The 18,505-nt window shown below is 43.3% G+C and overlaps 1 protein-coding gene across 2 annotated transcripts in view; it reads left to right on the top strand.

Annotated features, from left to right (window-relative positions):
• MYO5B (myosin VB) overlaps positions 1-18,505 on the top strand; it is a 690,137-nt gene that overhangs the window by 410,665 nt on the left and 260,967 nt on the right. For both annotated transcript variants that reach the window (XM_033934618.1, XM_033934625.1), the window contains exons 11-12: positions 28-109; positions 7,567-7,707. In XM_033934618.1, the coding sequence (XP_033790509.1) occupies positions 28-109; positions 7,567-7,707 (223 nt within the window). The remainder of the gene's footprint in view (positions 1-27; positions 110-7,566; positions 7,708-18,505) is intronic.

Here is an 18,505-nt window from a genome sequence, read left to right on the forward strand (position 1 = left end):
TGACACTGACTGTTCTTTACTCCACAGGTTTGAGACATTTGAAGTGAACAGCTTTGAGCAGTTTTGTATCAACTATGCAAACGAAAAGCTGCAGCAACAGTTCAACTCGGTAAGGCGGGCTTCAAGATAACACCTCTGCCTTGGAAATGTATCAAACATTTTTTTTATTTTTTTGCATCCAGCTTTTTTGGTTTTATATCTGGAAGGAGAAGGCGTTACATTACAAACAATAACCAATTCCTGATTTACAGAATTTTTTTTCTTTTCTTTATTAACAAATCCATCCTGGGGAACAGTTTGTTTGAAATGAAGGAATTGGGTAAAGAAAATCATTCGGGAGCATTCTAACATGCTGCGTTTGAGGGCACAAAGAAACTGAATTGAACTACTTGGCAGTAGAGAATGACACGGGGACAAATTTTTCCCTGTCCCCGCAGGAACTCATTTTCCCGTCCCATCCTGGTGAGTACTTTTCCTGTCCCTGCCCCATTCCTGCAAGCTCTGTCCTCATCTGCACAAGCCTCAAACACTTTAAAATCATAAGTGTTCGAGGCTTGTGCAGTTAAGGCAGAGCTTACAGGAATGGGGCAGAGGTAGGGACAGCAACAAAGTTCACGGAGTTGGAATGGAGAAATTGAGTTCCTGCAGGGACAGGGACAAATTTCTCCCCATGTCAATCTCTACTTGGAAGCTTGTGAGCAGCAGTTCCACTTGTTAGGGCTTCAACCATAGCTGCTACCATTTCACTATACATTCATGATTCATTCTGTGAAGGTGACGACAAAAGCTAGAAGGATGCTAGGTTGCATAGGGAGATATATGGCCAATAGGAAAAAGAAGGTATTGATGCCACTGTATAAGACTTTGATGGGACCTCACTTAGAATATTGTGAACAGATCTGGAGGCAGCACCTTATAAACAGGATGGAGTTGATCCAGTGGGAGGCTACTAAAATGGTATGTGGCCTTCATGATAAGGCGTATGGGGACAGACTTAAAGATCTCAATGTGTATACTTTGGCGGAAAGGCGGGAGAGGGGAGATATGATAGAGACGTTTAAATACCTACGTAATATAAATGTGCATGAGTCGAGGCTCTTTCATTTGAAAGGAAGCTCTGCAATGAGAGGGCATGGGATGAAGTTAAGAGGTGATAGGCTCCGGAGTAATCTAAGGAAATACTTTTTTCCAGAAAGGGTAGTAGGTGCGTGGAACAATCTCCCGGAAGAGGTGGTGGAGACAGAGACTGTGTCTGAATTCAAAAGGGCCTGGATAGGCACATGGGATCTTTCAGAGAGAGAAAGAGATAATGGTTACTGCAGATGGGCAGATTAGATGGGCCATTTGGCCTTTATCTGCCATCATGTTTCTCTAGATATTACTACCAATAGGGATAGATATGAATCTATAATTGTGATGATATACTAAATAACTACTTTTATATCACAATACATAAATTTTTTTATATAAGTATATCCAAATAAATTATTAAATAGTGCTCAGACCCACAACCTTAAGTGTTTAGGTGTATACAACACAACACAGGCTGCCATCAGACCATCATAGCACCATCATTGTCTGTACCACCTAATATTTTTATAAATTCACTTGTTTAATAAAAACAAAATGGACTTATCTTTTATGGTGGTAAACTTGCATTCAAAGGTTACATGACAGGCAGCTCCGTGTTATAAAGTGCTCGTGCCAATTATAAAAGACTCCTGGAAGCCATAAATTACAAATCTTCCCTTCTACTCGAGTTTCGCGATGAGTGCTTCCTCAGGAAGGGATATCATACTCTAGCCACCGAGGAGGGACTAATCCATACTTCTCCAGCTACGCTGGCTTTGTTTGTCAGTTGCCTGCGTAGCTGGAGCAGTATGGGTTAGTCCCTCCTCGGTGGCTAGAGTATGATATCCCTTCCTGAGGAAGCACTCATCGCAAAACTCGAGTAGAAGGGAAGATTTGTATTTTATGGCTTCCTGGAGTCTTTTATAATTGGCATGAGCACTTTATAACACGGAGCTGCCTGTCACGTGACCTTTGAATGCAAGTTTATCACCATAAAGATATGTCCATTTTGTTTTTATTAAACAAGTGAATTTATAAAAATACTAGTCATTAAGCCCGTTACATTAACGGGTGCTAGAATATGTCTATCTGTCTTTCTTCCTTTCTTTGTCTCTCTCCCTCCCACTGTCTGTCTGTCTTTCTTTCTTTCTCTGTCTCTCTCCCTGGCCCCCTTTGTCTGTCTGTGTTTATTTCTTTCTGTCTCTCTCCCTGCCTGCTGTCTTTCATTCTCATGCGCTGCCTGCCTGGCCCTCTTTTGTCTCCTGGCCCTCTTTTGTCTCCAAAGCAAACCAAGATTGCTCCCTGGCCCCCTCCCTTCCCCCCCTCCCCCACTTCCCTGTGCAGCAACAGAAACATTCCCCTCCTTCTCTGTGTAACAGCAACAGCATTCCCCCCTTCCCTGTGCAGCAGCATTCCCCCTTCCCTGTGCAGCAGCATTCCCCCTTCCCTGTGCAGCAGCATTCCCCCACACTTCCCTATACAGAAGCAGCATTCTCTCCTTCCCTGAGCAGCAACATTCCCCCCTTTCCCTGTGCACCCACCCCTTGCCTGCTCCCCCTGTTCCCTTCCTTTCCATCAGCATTCATTTCCTGCTCCCCCTGTGCATATGCTCTACTTGCCTCAAAGAAAAGCGCTGCACCGCGCTGTTGCTGGCCTTGGTGTCTTCTCTACACTGCGGCCAACCCTAGCGGAAACAGGAAGTAGTGAGAGGGCGGGCCGCAGTGGAGAGAAGATAGTGAGGCCAGTGACAGCACAGCGCAACGCTGTGAGTAGGCGAGAGGGAGGAGGGGGAAAAATAGATGGCGGCAGGGGGGTTTGGAGGTCGGGGCGCGTGTGGCAAGCCGCCGCTCGCGTCTGAAGCTTTTAAAAAGGCAGTTGGCATTGGGGCGCATGCGGCAAGCCGCCACTCGCACCTGAAGATTTTAAAAGCTCCCCTGGATCGGTCTGCCCTGCTCCTTACCTTAGTATATTTTTAAGTTGAAAGACGGGGGGGGCTCCTCGCAGGAGCAGGGCAGACCGAAGAACAGCACGGCTGACAGCCGCCGCGTCTGACATCCGCCTCGGGGGAGGAGAGAGAGTGTTTCGCGCGCATGCTCATTCCTATCTGCGGTGCCCTACAGTGCACGGAAAACGGAACACGTGATGGGAGTGCGCATGCGCGGCTTAGCCTTTTATTATATTAGATTAGGTAGTACAGACAATGATGGTGCTATGATGGTCTGTGTTGTGCTGTATACACTTATACACTTAAGGTTGTGGGTCTGAGCACTATTTAATAATTTATATGGATTTATTTATATAAAAAATTTATGTATTGTGATATAAAGTAGTTACCTATGTTTCTATAACCATGAAGCTCTATGACATCACAATGCAGGTGTAAAGAGCCTTAGCCTATAGGAAAAAGAGATGCAAATGTTAAGAGCCTTAGCCAATAGAGAGACAATGGATGCTGCAGATGGGCAGACTGGATTGGCCATTTGGCCTTTATCTGTCATCATGTTTCTATGTTACTATGGGGAGAATACTGTAGTTTTCTGCAAAAAAAAAAAACAAAAAGTAAAATATCCATGTATACTGGTCCAAAAATGTTGTGTCATCAGGCATGCCCATAATGCTTATGATAACATACACTTAAGTTGATACACAGTAGAAACCTTGTTTTATCTTATTTATAAATGCGTTTATTTGGATTTAGCACTTAGATGAGTTACATTCTGGTACGCTATTTATTTCTCTATCCCTGAATGGCTCACAATCTAATTTTGGCCTGAGGTAAGAGAGGATCAGTGGCGTAGTAAAGGACAGGGGGGGGGGGCAGTCCCGTTCCTCGTACCTCTTTAATTTTCCCGGCACGGGCAGTATCATGGACTTGCTGTCGGTGTCGGATCTCTCTGATGTCACTTCTGGGTCCCATGTCTAGGAAGTGACATCAGAGGGACAGCCGGTATGACACGGTAAGCAAGTTTGTGACGCTGTCTGCACTGGGAAGGGGGGTGGAGTACACACACGGCAGAGGAGGGGTGCTACTGCCCCAGGCGCCTCTCACCTTTGCTGAGCCACTGGGGAGGGTTAAGTAATTTGCCAAAGATTACCAAAAAGCAGGTTTGAGATTTGAACCAGACTTCCTTGGATGTCAAGCTCTGTGCACCAACCACTAGGCTGTGCCTCCACTTCCTTTGCATAGTGGATTCAAGATATGGGAGAGAATTTCTCCTACCCACTAATCCTCACCGGGTCCCTTTTTGTTGTTTTTTGGTTTGCTCTTTAAATAAAAAAGATTCAATGGCTCATTGTCAACGAATAGCTCAAGAACTGAAACCCAAAAGACAATCTTGTTGCCAAAAATGTCTAATCTAATATCCAATCTATAATTGGCTAACACTCTTCTTCCCTTTGGGCGAATGTTTGGACTTAATTAAATATTGAATGTTAAAGAAAAATTAATGTAATGGACATCAGTATGAGCCCATTTGATATAAACGAGGGACTGTGGGCTCGGGCAGTAACTCATAGATGACCAGAACCAGACAATAAGTCTAAATAAGAACTGCTCCATACATCATTTAGTCCAATATAGTGCAATTAATTGATCAAAACACTGTATAAGTCTTAAACAAACATTCACACCAAATTAAGAAGAAGAAAAGAAAAATAAAGGCTTAATAAACTCCCAAAATCAGCAGTGTGCATCAAAATTATGAAAGTTCAATGTGCCTCATAAAAATTCATGCTAAAATTGTTCGATGAAAAGTGCTGTGCTTAACTGAGTCCCATTAAGATTTCATGATGTCATTCAATAATTTTCAAGAATCATTAGAAACACTAGAAAAATTCATTGAAGTTCATTAAAGAATTTAGTAAATAGAATAATAGTTCGTAGAAAAATTCATGAAAGTTCATACTATCACACAACAGTTCATATCACCACTCGACAGAACTCTGTTTTGACACTTTCATCAGGAGTGGAGATTAAAGTGCTTTTGCAATAATTCGCAAGAGGAGCAATATCCTAAAAAGGCAACAGGGAATCCTTAAACCTGTCTGCACGATCCTCTGAAGCTTAGTGCAATCAAACCTTCGCTGCGGGAAAAGTCAACAAAACCCTTTTACTAAGTTGCACTAAAAAGTGGCCAGTGCTATCCCCAGCGCCAGAGCTTTCCAAGTTTTTGAAGTTTATTATGGGATTTACTGTCCTACTTAACAAAATATTACATTACATTACATTAGGGATTTCTATTCCGCCATTACCTTGCGGTTCAAGGCGGCTTACAAAAGATTTATAAACGGGGGTAACAATGGAAGAACAGTTGATTTACTAGATTGGTAAAGAGTAGATCTTTTGACATTTTCAGGGGTTGGAATTAGTACAGCTTACAAGAGGTATATAGACGGGGGTTACAATGGAGGCACAATTGTCATTGCTGGGGTAGTAAGAGTGGATTCTTTGTCTATTTTAGCATTGTTAATAGTACGTGAAGTTAGGGCTGTTTCAGGAATTTCTTGAAAAGTATAGTTTTTATTTCTTTTCTGAATGTCTTGTAGTCTGCGGTGGTCATTAGCGGGTTGGAGATCCGGGTATCTAGTTTTGCAGCTTGAGTGGCTAGGATGCCGCCGTGTAGTTTAGATCATTTTACTTCTTTGATCGGAGGAGGTATGAATGGGGAATGCGTTTTTCTGTATCTGATTGTGGATGCTTGGAAGAGGCGGTTGTTCAGGTAGGATGGACTGTCTCCGTTTAGGGATTTAAATAGCATGCAGTAGAATTTGAATTGTATTCTTTCTTGGATTGGTAGCCAATGTGAGTTGATGTAAGCTTCTGTGATGTGATCATGTTTTCTCAATGAGTAGATGAGTCTCAAAGCTGTATTTTGGATTGTTTGAAGTTGTTTGATCATAGTAGCAGGGCATGGGAGGAAGAGGATGTTGCAGTAGTCCAGCAGTCCTAGGATTAGGGATTGAGCTGGAGTTGTGATCTTTCAAAGAATTTCCGGACTAGTCTCAGATTTCTCATGATTGCGAAGGATTTCTGGATTGTTTTGTTTATTTGCGGTTGCATGGTACAGCATCTGTCTATGGTCATTCCTAGTAGTTTTATGGTGGTTTGGATGGGGTAGTTTATTGAGTTGAGTTCTAAATTTGTTAAGGTTTGGACTTTGTCATTTTTGAAGAGGATGAATTTAGTTTTGTCTGGGTTGAGTCTGAGTTTGTGATCTTTCATCCAGGTCGTAACTGTTTCTAGTGTTCGATGTAGGATGTTTGATGTGGTGGACTTAGGCTGGTCATATGGTATGAGGATGGTAATGTCATCCGCGTAGCTATAGGTGGTTATGCCTATATTAATATATGAATCTGAGCGGCTTACAATCTAACCCCCCACCCCCACCCCTTATATGAAGCCGCGTTAGCATTTTTTATCGCTGCCACAGCGGTAAAAGTTCCAATGCTCATAGGAATTCTATGAGTGTCGAGAGCTTTTTCCACCGCGGCCATCAATAAAAAAAAAAAATGCTTAAAGCGGCTTCATAAAAGGGGGATGGGGGTAAATTTGTAGGGAGGAGCATGAGGAAAAAAAGATGGGACAGTGAGGTAGATGGGAGAACTGCATACACATGGTTGAATAGAGGTCACTTTTAGTGCAGTGGTAAAATGGTCCTATTTTCCATTTATCTTATTAATGCCTGTGTGCTAATTTTTCCATTAGTGCGTGAGCACTTACTGACACATAAATTTCTAGGCAGTAGGGCTCTCTTGATGCATATGAAAGTTTAAGTCTATCCATAATTGTTCACCGAAAGCCAAAATAAGCCAAGACCTCTCAAAGATAAAACCAAGAAACTGTGTCAAAAGCTTTCTCATTATCAAAGCTAACTAAAATAGCCTCCAAAGCATTGTGCGTTCTTTGCCTAAAGCAAACGGAGCACATTTGTTACTGCATTATGGCCTTTAATAAAACCAACCTGATGGAGGGCAATGAGCCTAGGAAGTATGTTAATTAACCTATTAGCCAATATTTTTGCATATAATTTCATATCAACATTTTGAAGCAACATTGGTTGGTGTGAACTTGTAAAACAAGGGTCTTGACTGACTTAACAAGAGTGACTACTGAGGTTGTTCACATAGCCAAAAGGAAGATTCCTTTAACCTGAGTCTCCTCATATACAGCTAATAAAGTGAGGACAACTCTGTCCCATGAGCATATAAAACTCTAAAAGGAAGCCATCCAGGCCGGAAGTCTTCCTGTTGGTAGATGTTCTAATAGCATATTGGAATTCTTCGAGATCTAATGTAGTGTTCAATAAATCTACCATGCTTCCAGCGCTGCAGACCACAGGTCTATACAGTTTTAGAGAATGGCAAATCCTAGGTGCATCAGCGACTCATTCAAAATCCCTATTTATAAAGGGCTGGCCAAATAAGGCAGTGAGGCTGAGGAAATCAACAACAAATGGAGCAAGAAGCTAGGAGTTAACTCATGCTTTGTGTTCACAGCATGTATTTAAGCTGGAGCAAGAGGAGTATATGAAGGAGCAAATCCCATGGACCTTGATAGATTTTTATGACAACCAACCCTGCATAGATCTCATCGAAGCAAAACTTGGAATCTTGGACCTGCTGGATGAAGAGTGTAAGGTAAAAAAAAGTGGGGGTGGGAGCACACTTGCCTCTAATATTTTGCTGAGGTTTCTATTTTTAGGTGTTTATTTTCCAGCTAATAAGAGGTTCTTAGAGGTACAAGCAGCTCCTACTGCTACTACTATTTATAATTTCTATAGCTCTGAAAAGCATATGTAGCGCTGTACAATTAACATGCAATAGACTGTCCCTGCTCAGAAGAGCTTACATCAAACCTAGATTTTCAGCAGTGCGTTCTGGTTAATGCCACTGAAAATTGTCTCTGACCACCTTGATACTATTCAAGAGCTGAGAAATGCCAGTGTTGGTACTAACCATTTAGGGGTCGTAGTCTGTCCTTAGACTGGACATTCCTTCATTCTATGGCTATTTTTACTGCTGGGGCAAAATGGCCGATTTTTCAATTTTCTGTATTAATGGCCACGTGCCAGTTTTCCCAGTAGTATGTGAGCCCCTACTGCCACTCGCTAACCAAGAGCTAATCTGTTGGTGCACTGCTATGTAGCTGCACTAACCAATTAGCACAGAGCACGCCCACTCTCCACCCCAGACCGTCCTCCAGCACTAAAAAATAAATTGTATTTTTTAGCACGTGGGTAATGTGTACCAGTCACAAAATTACTACAGGATGCCTGAGTGAGCTCAGAGGTATTTTTAGCTAAAAGGACCCCTAGGTAAGGTACAATAGCAAAATACTTGCATATCAGTCCCTACTATCGTCTGTTACATTGGCTCCCGATACAGGCACGAGTACTATTCAAATTTTCTTGTATCTGTTTTAAGTTTGATTTGGGGAATTGCCCCAACTTATCTTTTAACTCATTTTGCATTATATAGCCCAATGAGGACAACTAGGAGCTCTAATTTATTTGCCTATCCAAAAATTATTGGCTGCAGATACAAGACTTTTTTGGGATAGGACCCTTGCATTCCAAGCAAGTAAGCAGCAGTCCTGGTGGAGTCAAAATGTCTTATGGTGCATTTTGAAAAGTAATTAAATCAGCGTTGTTTGACAAATTCATTTCTTAAAATTGGATATCAGGGTTAACAAAAAATTTTATACTGAATATTGTTGAGTAACATGTTGTAATTGTAACTATCTGTATTTCGCTGATTGTCCAGCCTTCTGTGTAAACCACCTAGAAATTGTTTGATTATGGCGGTATAGAAGAATAAAGTTATGTTATGTTATCCGTAGTACCCCAGATAGTTTCTGATGGCTGCTGTATACCTAGAAAGTGACTAGCATTCACGTTTCAGTGCATTAAGGTGTTTTGCAATAATAAACCTGCTAGCACCGCACATTAGGGAATTTTTCTCACAGAATGTACTATGCTCCTGTACCTGCTCTGCCGAGAGCCTTTGGCTTAAATCTCATACATATGAATGACTTCATCCATTTTAAACTTATGATGACCTCCTTTAATTCTGCTCTTACACTGGCCAAGCAAGACTACTACATCCAACCCCCACCATCTTTTTTTGTCATGCTGAACTCCCTCCTCAAGTCACTCTCTCCTTTGCTCCTTCCTTCCCTCTCTCCTCATACGATGGGTGAATATTTCCATGACGAGGTGCACAATATCGCCCATGAATTTGCTGCAAAGTCATATATGTTTCCCGTTTACCCCCATCCACTCTCCTGACCTTCCGGCTCCCACCATCCCTTCTTCTTCCAAACAACTCAGGAGAAACCCACACATCCTCTCAACCCTCCATCAATTCCCACCGACTTTTCTTCCTTCTCTGAAATCACAGAGGGAAAAACCCGCACAACTTTTGTCCTCAGCCAAGCCCACTACATACCCCTCTGACCCTATTCCCACCTTTCTACTTGACCCCATCTCACATACTATTATCCCTGCAACTGTCATATCCTCAACCTATCTATTTCTACCACAACTGTTCCTGATGCCTTCAAACATGCTGTGGTTAAGCTGCTTCTCAAAAAAAAAACCTTGCTGGACCTATCTTCCCCTCCAATTATCACTCTGTCTCCTTTCTTCCATTCCTATCAAAGTTACCCAAACATGCTGTCCTCTGTTGCTACAATCTGGCTTTTGCACCCTACACTCCACAGAGGACCACCCTTACCAAAGTCTGCAGTGACCTGATTCTGGCCAGATCCAAGGGCCTTTACTCAATCCTCATACTTCTTGACCTGTCTAGTGCTTGATACTGTTAATCACTGCTTACTCCAGTGGTTCCCAAACCTGTCCTGGGGGACCCCCCAGCCAGTCAGGTTTTCAAGATATCCCTAATGAATATGCATGAGAGAGATTTGCATATAATGGAAGTCGACATATATACGACAGCCTTTTAGCGACACAAGCAGCAAAGATTGATCCCACCATCAACAACCTACTGATAAATTCAACAGACATCAAAATATTCCGAAAAGAAATCAAAACTCATCTCTTCAAAAAACACTTTCCATCATCATAACCCCTCAACAACAATAGAAAATACTCCCATGACCACCACCATCACCACCATAGCAATATATCAGAACCAGTGTTCCCGCTAAGCTGCGTTGACGTGCGCACGCGCACAAAATATTACCTCGCAGCGCACAAGTTTCTCGTCACAGCGCACACAGTGTAGAGCACAGTTCTTCAACCGCCGGTCCGCAAACAAAATCTTGCCGGTCCGCGAAGGATTCGGTCCCCGCCGCAACGAAAGGCCGGCGTCAGCTGACTTGCAACTTCCTGTTGCAGTCGCTGTGCCGGGACTCCTGCCTTCCACCGCGTTTGCCTCCTGCCTTGTCTCCGCACCTCCAGACCAGCAGCGGCAGCTGTGTATGCTTTTAACTTCGGCACAGAGCTGCCCCTAATCAATAGTTTAGCGCGGTTTCATAAGGCAGCCTCGGGGCCTTTGCTAGGCCGGCCCACATCGCATCATCGAAGCGGGCCGGCTATCAAAGGCCCCGAGGCTGCCTCATGAAACCGCGCTAAACTATTGATTAGGGGCAGCTCTGTGCCGAAGTTAAAAGCATACACAGCTGCCGCTGCTGGTCTGAACTCTTGGGCCGCTGAAGGAGGGCAAAAAGCAGCTGTCCTGGAGGTTTCCCTTCCTCTCGCCTTTACAGGTTCCTTTTTTCCACCTTTTTTTTTTTCCTTCAAACGGCAACGGGCCCCAGCATCGACATCAATCAAGTAAGTTCCACTGTCAATCAAGCGGTTCTGCTCGGCCAAAGCTTCCCCTGTGACATGAGCCACCCTCAGGGGAAAGAAAGTGACCCACAAAGGTGAGGGGAAGGGGGGCAGATGATGGAAGTTGGGGGGGGGAGAGAGAGAGAGAGAAGGGGCAGATGATGGAATGGAGGAGATGAGAGAGAGAGAGAAGGGGACAGATGATGGAAGTGAGAAGAAGGGAGAGAGAGCAGAAGGCAGATGGATGTCAGTTGAGAAGGGAGAGCAGATGCTGAATGGAAGTGGGGAAAGAACACATACTGGATGGAAGGAGGAGATAAATAAAGGGGGAAGAAAATAGTAAGATAATGGAGGGGTGAGGGAAAGGGGTGACAAGCTGTGTGTAGACACAGTGAAAAGAGGGAAACGGGACTAAATAGTAAGAAAGAATTTAATTTAGATGGAGGCAGAAAATAGAGAAGGAAGACCAGAGAAGAAAAGGGAAGAGAGAGCAGAGAATGATCAGATCTGAGTGGAGGAAATGAGAAGAGAGATATGCTAAAAACCACAGGGGGGAGGGAAGGATAGAGATGCCAGACCATGAGGGGAACAGAAGGAAGATGATGGATGCTAGACCAAATTGGGGGGTGGTGGGGGGCAGGAGGAGAGATGGCAGGGAAAGACAGACAGTGAATGGAAGGGGCAGATGCTGGACTGAAGAGACAGAGAAGGTTATCATGCTGCTGTACCGGGCCATGGTACGCCCTCACCTGGAGTACTGCGTCCAGCACTGGTACTTTAAGAAGGACACGGTACTACTCGAAAGGATCCAGAGAAGAGCAACTAAAATGGTTAAGGGGCTGGAGGAGTTGCCGTACAGCGAAAGATTAGAGAAACTGGGCCTCTTCTCCCTTGAGCAGAGGAGATTGAGAGGGGACATGATAGAAACATTCAAGGTACTGAAGGGAATAGACTTAGTAGCTAAGGCAGGGAGAACGAGAGGGCACTCTCTAAAGTTGAAAGGGGATAGATTCCATACAAACGTAAGGAAGTTCTGTGGTAGAAAGCAACATATTTATTTGGCTCATAACTTGCTGGCGCCCGATATTTTTAGCTCACAGTGAAAAAAGTTTGCTCACAACACCCGCCCGCTTAGAGGGAACACTGATCAGAACCCTGACTCTTATTATTTCTATTCATCACAACAACCTACCAGAATCCTGACTTTACTATATCTACTCATCACAACTACTTATCATAATCTACTATTAGCTTTCAAGTTCTTCCGAAAAACCCAGATTAACAATTGTATCTTGACACATTCTTGAATTTATGTACTGCACCGCTACTGGAAATGTCCAGTCTTATAAATTGTAATCCGCTTAGAACCGCAAGGCACAAGCGGAATATAAATCACTAATGTAATGTAATGTAATGTAATGACAGGTATGCAAATCTCTCTCATGCATATTCATTAGGGATATCTTGAAAACATGACTGGCTGGGGGTCCCCCAGGACAGGGTTTGGGAACCACTGGCTTACTCCTTGATACACTGCCTTTGCTTGGATTCCACAATTCTTTTGTCTCCTGGTTTGCCTTCTACCTCTCCCATCACACCTTTAGTGTATGCACTGGTGGATCCTCCTCTACTGCCATCCTGCTAGCTGTTGGGGTACCCCAGGGTTCTATCTTAGGGCCTTTTCTCTCTATACCTTGTACCTCAGTGCTATGATTTCTTCCCATGGCTTTCAGCATCATTTATTTGCTGATGATTCTCAGATCTACCTTTCTACACCTGAGATCTCACTGAAAATCGAATAAAAATTCCTTCTGCTTGTCTGACAGTTGCTGCTCCCCTTTCCTTCTAAACCCTCTACTCCCTCAATTCTCTGCTTCTATTAATAATACTGTTATCGTTCCTGTCTCCTCTGCTCATAACTTTGGAGTTGTCCTTGACTCCAACCACTCATTTTCTACTACACACAATCCAACTGACTGCTAAAGCATGTCGCTTCTATCTCTAAATCATTTCCAAAATTCGCCCCTTCCTCTTGGAACACAGTACCTGAACCCTTGTCCGCACCCTTATAAACCTCACCCTTTAGACTACTGCAATTTACGTCTAACGGGTCTCTCGAGGTCTACCGCTAAACTGCCTCTCCCCCCCCTGCAATCTGCGCAAAACTCGGCTGAACAACTTGTCTTTCTGCCAACCTCTCTCCACTCACATTTACCTCTCCTCAAATCACTTCACTGGCTCTCTATCCACCTTCGCATACAGTTCAAACTTCTATTACTAACCTACAAATAAGTTTGTGCTGCATCCCCTCAGTATCTCTCCTCTCTTGTCTCTCCTTACACTCTTCCCTGAGAACTCCATCCCTCACATATGTTGCTTTTATCTGTATCCTTCTCTTCCACTGCCAATTCCAGACTTCTTTCCTTTCATCTCACTGCCCCATAAGTCTGAAACAAACTACCTGAGTCCATGTACCACACCTTTCCCTTCCTTTGCTCAAAAGTAGTCTGAAAACCCACCTTTTTGAGAGAACCTTCATAACCCTACTCCCTGCTGCCATCTGCTTACCACCCTAGCCAGTAATTTAACCACCCTCTTTAACCTTTACCCTGATATCCTGTCTTTCTGGGTACACCGTCAAATACGTGCACCAACAAATGCGCGCATGAAGGGAGTGGGATTTTCTGGGCGGAATTGTAACTATGTTGGTGGGGAGCTTAGCGGCAATTGAGTGCATCAGCATGGGCCAGAAGGAGGGTGCCATTGTAGTGGGGGGGGGTTTCCCTCCACCCCTCCCCCTTAGAACGGAAAAGAGAAGGAGAGCAGGAGTTTTACTGTAGTGGGGCGGTTCCCCCCACACCCCTCCTCAAAGGGAACGCGAGAGTGTTGGGGGGGTTCCCCCCAACCCCCCTCTCAGAGCGCAAATGGGCAGCCTGGAAGTGGGGGTAGAATGGCGGCATGCATTTGACCTGCGTTTAAATGTCGGGGCGTGATTGTCGGCATTGTCCGGCGCGCTTTTGACGGATCACCGTTTTTCTGTCTTGATTGATTGTTCATTGGTATATTAGGATGGCCTCTTTCTCAGTAAAAGGTCCACAACTTTGGAATTCTATACCTTTTGAATCTTCGAATATTAAGTACAATTGATAAGTTTAAAACTGAATTAAAAACATTTTTTTTTGTTTTTGTTTAGATGCTTATTGTAATAAACAGTTGCATTTGGCTTTTGAGAGTATTCTGCAAGACATGGGAAGTTTACTCTAATGTAGTGGTTCCCAACCCTATCTTGGAGGACCACCAGGCCAATCGGGTTTTCAGGATAGCCCTAATGAATATGCATGGTGCAGATTTGCATGCCTGTCACCTCCATTATATGCAAATCTCTCTATGCATATTCATTAGGGCTAGCCTGAAAACCCGATTGGCCTAGTGGTCCTCCAGGACAGGGTTGAGAACCACCGCTCTAATGCATTTTCCTCCCTACTTTCCTATAACAATTGTAGCTCGCTTTTAACCTTATATGTTTGTTGTAATGTGATTTTATTTGGGAACTGATTTTAGATTCTAAACCACCCAGATGGTTTTTACTCTTGGAGTGGGATAGTAAGACATGATCCTCTAATTTGTAATTCTCAACTGTATCATGTAATGTACATGAATCTTTGTTATATAATTCTCCTGGTAATGTCCAAATATCTTCTAATTTGTAATCCGCTTAGAACCGCAAGGCACAAGCGGAATAGAAATCAGTAATGTAATGTAATGATATAGATTGGATTGATTAGATTATTAGCTCATTCAAACAGGGATTGTCTCCTTTGTGACTCTACAGGGCTGCGTACGTCTGGTAGCACTCTAGAAATAATTAATAGTAGTGGGAAACCTAATCCTGTTAGCGCATCCTTGTTTATGCACGCTAATGAGAAAACAACTCTGTTAATGCTGAATCACTTAGGTGTCACTAATTGCTCCTGTGTTAAAACCTTGCAGTTGAAGCACGCTAATGACTACAATAGCGCATGACCCACATAAAACATCCCGCCTCCAAAAAACCTCCCTGCATTATTTATAGTTAACCTGCATTAAAATACATGTTAACCGTATTTCCTAATGCACTTTAGTAAACATACCCCTTAGGCTTTTAAGTTAAGGGTGCTCAACTACCTTTTAAACAAATGGATTCTTAGGACTAGACCTATGTGTGTTGCACCCCGCCCCCCCCCTTCCCTGGCTTCCATAAAAAATCATATGTAAAATATAATATGTCTTTAAATCCTGTAGTGAAATGTCAAATGGCTAAATAGATTAGGGGTCTGATTTTATAAACCCAATGCTTGGGTGAAAAGTCCAAAAAAAGCACCTATTTTAAGGTTAATATATAAAGGCTGTATTAGCACCTAGGTGAGTTTATAAAATAGGCTGCTAGAGCCAGGCTTTATTGTGCACAGATACTGACACATGGGGTGGAGGGGATGCGGGAGGGAAGGGAAGAGCGAGGGTGCTGGCCACATGGGGTGGAGAGGGTGCGGGAGGGAAGGGAAGAGAGCAAGGGCTCCTTTTACGAAGGTGTGCTAGCGTTTTTAGCGCACGCTAGCCAAAAAGCTACCGCCTGCTCAAGAGGAGGCTGTAGTGACTAGCCCGCGGGGCATTTTAGTGTGCACTATTCCCCGCGTTAAGGCTCTAACGCGCCTTTGTAAAAGGAGTCCTAAGGGTGCTGGCCACATGGGGTGGAGCTGGAGGGAAGGGAAGGGAGAGAGGGTGCTGGACCTGAAGGAAAGAGGAGAGAGAAGGGAAGGTACAGAGATGGAAGATGGATGGTGAGCATGGAGAAAGAAGAAAATGTCCGGTGGGCAGGAGACCCTGGTGAGCGAGTTAACAGAATACAAACAGAAATCAGAGCCTGAGACCAACAAGATTTGAATAATAAAATGATCAGACAAAGGGTAGAAAAATAATTTTAGTTTCTATTTTGTGATTACAATACATCAGATTTGAAATGTGTATCCTGCCAGAGCTGGTGTTAGACAATGAGCGTGAGCTAGGACCTAGCAGTGTGTGTTTTATTTACACTTGACAGCACTAGTGGTGGGGTTGGAGAGGGCAAAGGGAGGTGGGGTGGGTGAAGAGGCTGCAAAATAAACCCACCAGCTAATTTTAAAGCTATATCATAGAAAGTAAATTGAATTGTATCAAATTGAAAAATCAATTCAGTTGGCAAAATTGAATCGAAATTCTAGTTGCTACCACTGTTAGAAACAGGATAGTGGGCTAGATGGACTATTGGTCTGCCTCAGTATGGCTATTCTTATGCAAGATATATGAGGGCATGTTAAGGGAAGGAGGGACACTGGATATGGGGAGAGGGAATAGGGAAAGAAAGGAGAAATGCAGAACATCTGAGGAAAGAGAAGGAACAAAAGGCACATGCTGAACAGGGAATGGAAGGAGAGAAACTGAACACTTTGGTCAGAGGGGGAAGGAAGGAAATGGGGCATGCTGGACTAGAAAGGAGTAGGGAAGGAGAGATGCTGGACACAGTAGGAAAGGGTAAGGAATGGAAGGAGAGAAGCTGAGCACTTTGGTCAGAGGGGGAAGGAAGGAAATGGGACAGGCTGGACTAGAGAGGAGTAGGGAAGGAGAGATGCTGGATACAGTGGGAAAGGGTAAGGAATGGAAGGAGAGAAGCTGAGCACTTTGGTCAGAGGGGGAAGGAAGGAAATGGGACAGGCTGGACTAGAGAGGAGTAGGGAAGGAGAGATGCTGGACACAGTGGGAAAGGGTAAGGAATGGAAGGAGAGAAGCTGAGCACTTTGGTCAGAGGGGGAAGGAAGGAAATGGGGCATGCTGGACTAGAAAGGAGTAGGGAAGGAGAGATGCTAAACACAGTGGGAAAGGGTAAGGAATGGAAGGAGAGAAGCTGAACACTTTGGTCAGAGGGGGAAGGAAGGAAATGGGGCATGCTGGACTAGAAAGGAGTAGGGAAGGAGAGATGCTGGACACAGTAGGAAAGGGTAAGGAATGGAAGGAGAGAAGCTGAGCACTTTGATCAGAGGGGGGAAGGAAGGAAATGGGACAGGCTGGACTAGAGAGGAGTAGGGAAGGAGAAATGCTGGACACAGTGGGAAAGGGTAAGGAATGGAAGGAGAGAAGCTGAGCACTTTGGTCAGAGGGGGAAGGAAGGAAATGGGACAGGCTGGACTAGAGAGGAGTAGGGAAGGGGAAATGCATTTGTTGCAAGTTAACTTCGAATGTTAGTTACCCTAGGCATCCAATTTATAAAAGTCCTTTTCTGCATGTAAAACAGGCTTTACATTCTGAAAAAGCTTTATCAAGTTATCCACTCAGAATATTTAAAGTCCACATTTGCTGATGCTAAGCATTTAAAAAGATTAGTAATTAACCATTCCACCTAGATAAATATTGCTTGCTGTGCCTCCTAGGAGTTGCAGCTGTAAATTTTATGTGACTTCCTGTTCTGACCTTCACAAGTTGAGATATGCTTTGATGAGCTGCTGCTTTTGAAAGTATTTGCTTGGCAGCAAAGTAGAGAGAAGGCAGAAAGCTGCAGATAATTTGGAGAATTTATTTATCAAGCCATTGGAGGTCATTTTAGAAGAATGTACAAGAGGAAATAGTGGTATATTCATATGTACTGTAGATCCCATTTACTTATAATGAAGATTGTGAAGATTTCAGGGGTAGAAATTTCAAGGGAAGGCTATTTGAGCGGGCTGAAAATTTATACATACATTCTCCATTTTACAGCAGGAATACACATAAAAGTAAAACAAATTTCACTGATGGATTTTGCATCGGCTCAGAAGCATGCATGCATTTTTATAAAAGTACTGGTTTTGCAAAAGCATTATGATCCTGTGAATTAATCCTTAATCTCCTATTTATCTCCCCCTTCAAATTAGGTCTGTTAGGTTACTTTAGTATCCAACAGCAAGGCACTCTATAAAATAAGGAGAGAACATGAGGCAATTTATAGCACAGGGTCAGACAATAATTCACAATAGATTATGTCTAATAAAATGAATTACAATAATCTATTGTGAATTGTTATCTGACCCCTGTGTTATAAATTGTCCCATGTTCTCTCTTTATTGTGTAAAGTGCCTTGCTGTTGGATACTAAAGTAACCAAACAGACCTGATTTGGAGGGGGAGATAAATAGGAAATATAGATAACTAATAAATTTAGAGATTTAGGATTCCGAGTACTGTCTTTTATGTGATTTAAGCTTAATCCTCACTCTACTTTACAAATCACAGTACTTTTAGGGCTGCTTTTACTAAGCAGATGCTAACGCCACCATTGAGCTGGCATTAATTTTTGGTGCGTAACGGGGGGGTTAGCGCGCGGGGCAATGTAGCGCGCGCACTAAAAATGCTAGTGCACCTTAGTAAAAGCCCTTAATCCTAAATGTCTAAGTTTATTAGTCATTTACAGTCATGTGAAAAAATTTGGACACCCCATGAAATATTCAGTTCTTTCTTAAGAAATGTTAATTCATCAACATCAAACCTTTTTTTATTTATTTATCTCTGGAAAAGAAAATGATGTAATTGCAGGTAAACAACAAAACCTTTCCTTGATTTACTTATGAAACACGGCCAGTGCTAAAAACCATGCTACGG

Source organism: Geotrypetes seraphini, chromosome 1, assembly GCF_902459505.1.
Source record: "Geotrypetes seraphini chromosome 1, aGeoSer1.1, whole genome shotgun sequence".
Lineage (NCBI taxonomy): Eukaryota > Metazoa > Chordata > Amphibia > Gymnophiona > Dermophiidae > Geotrypetes > Geotrypetes seraphini.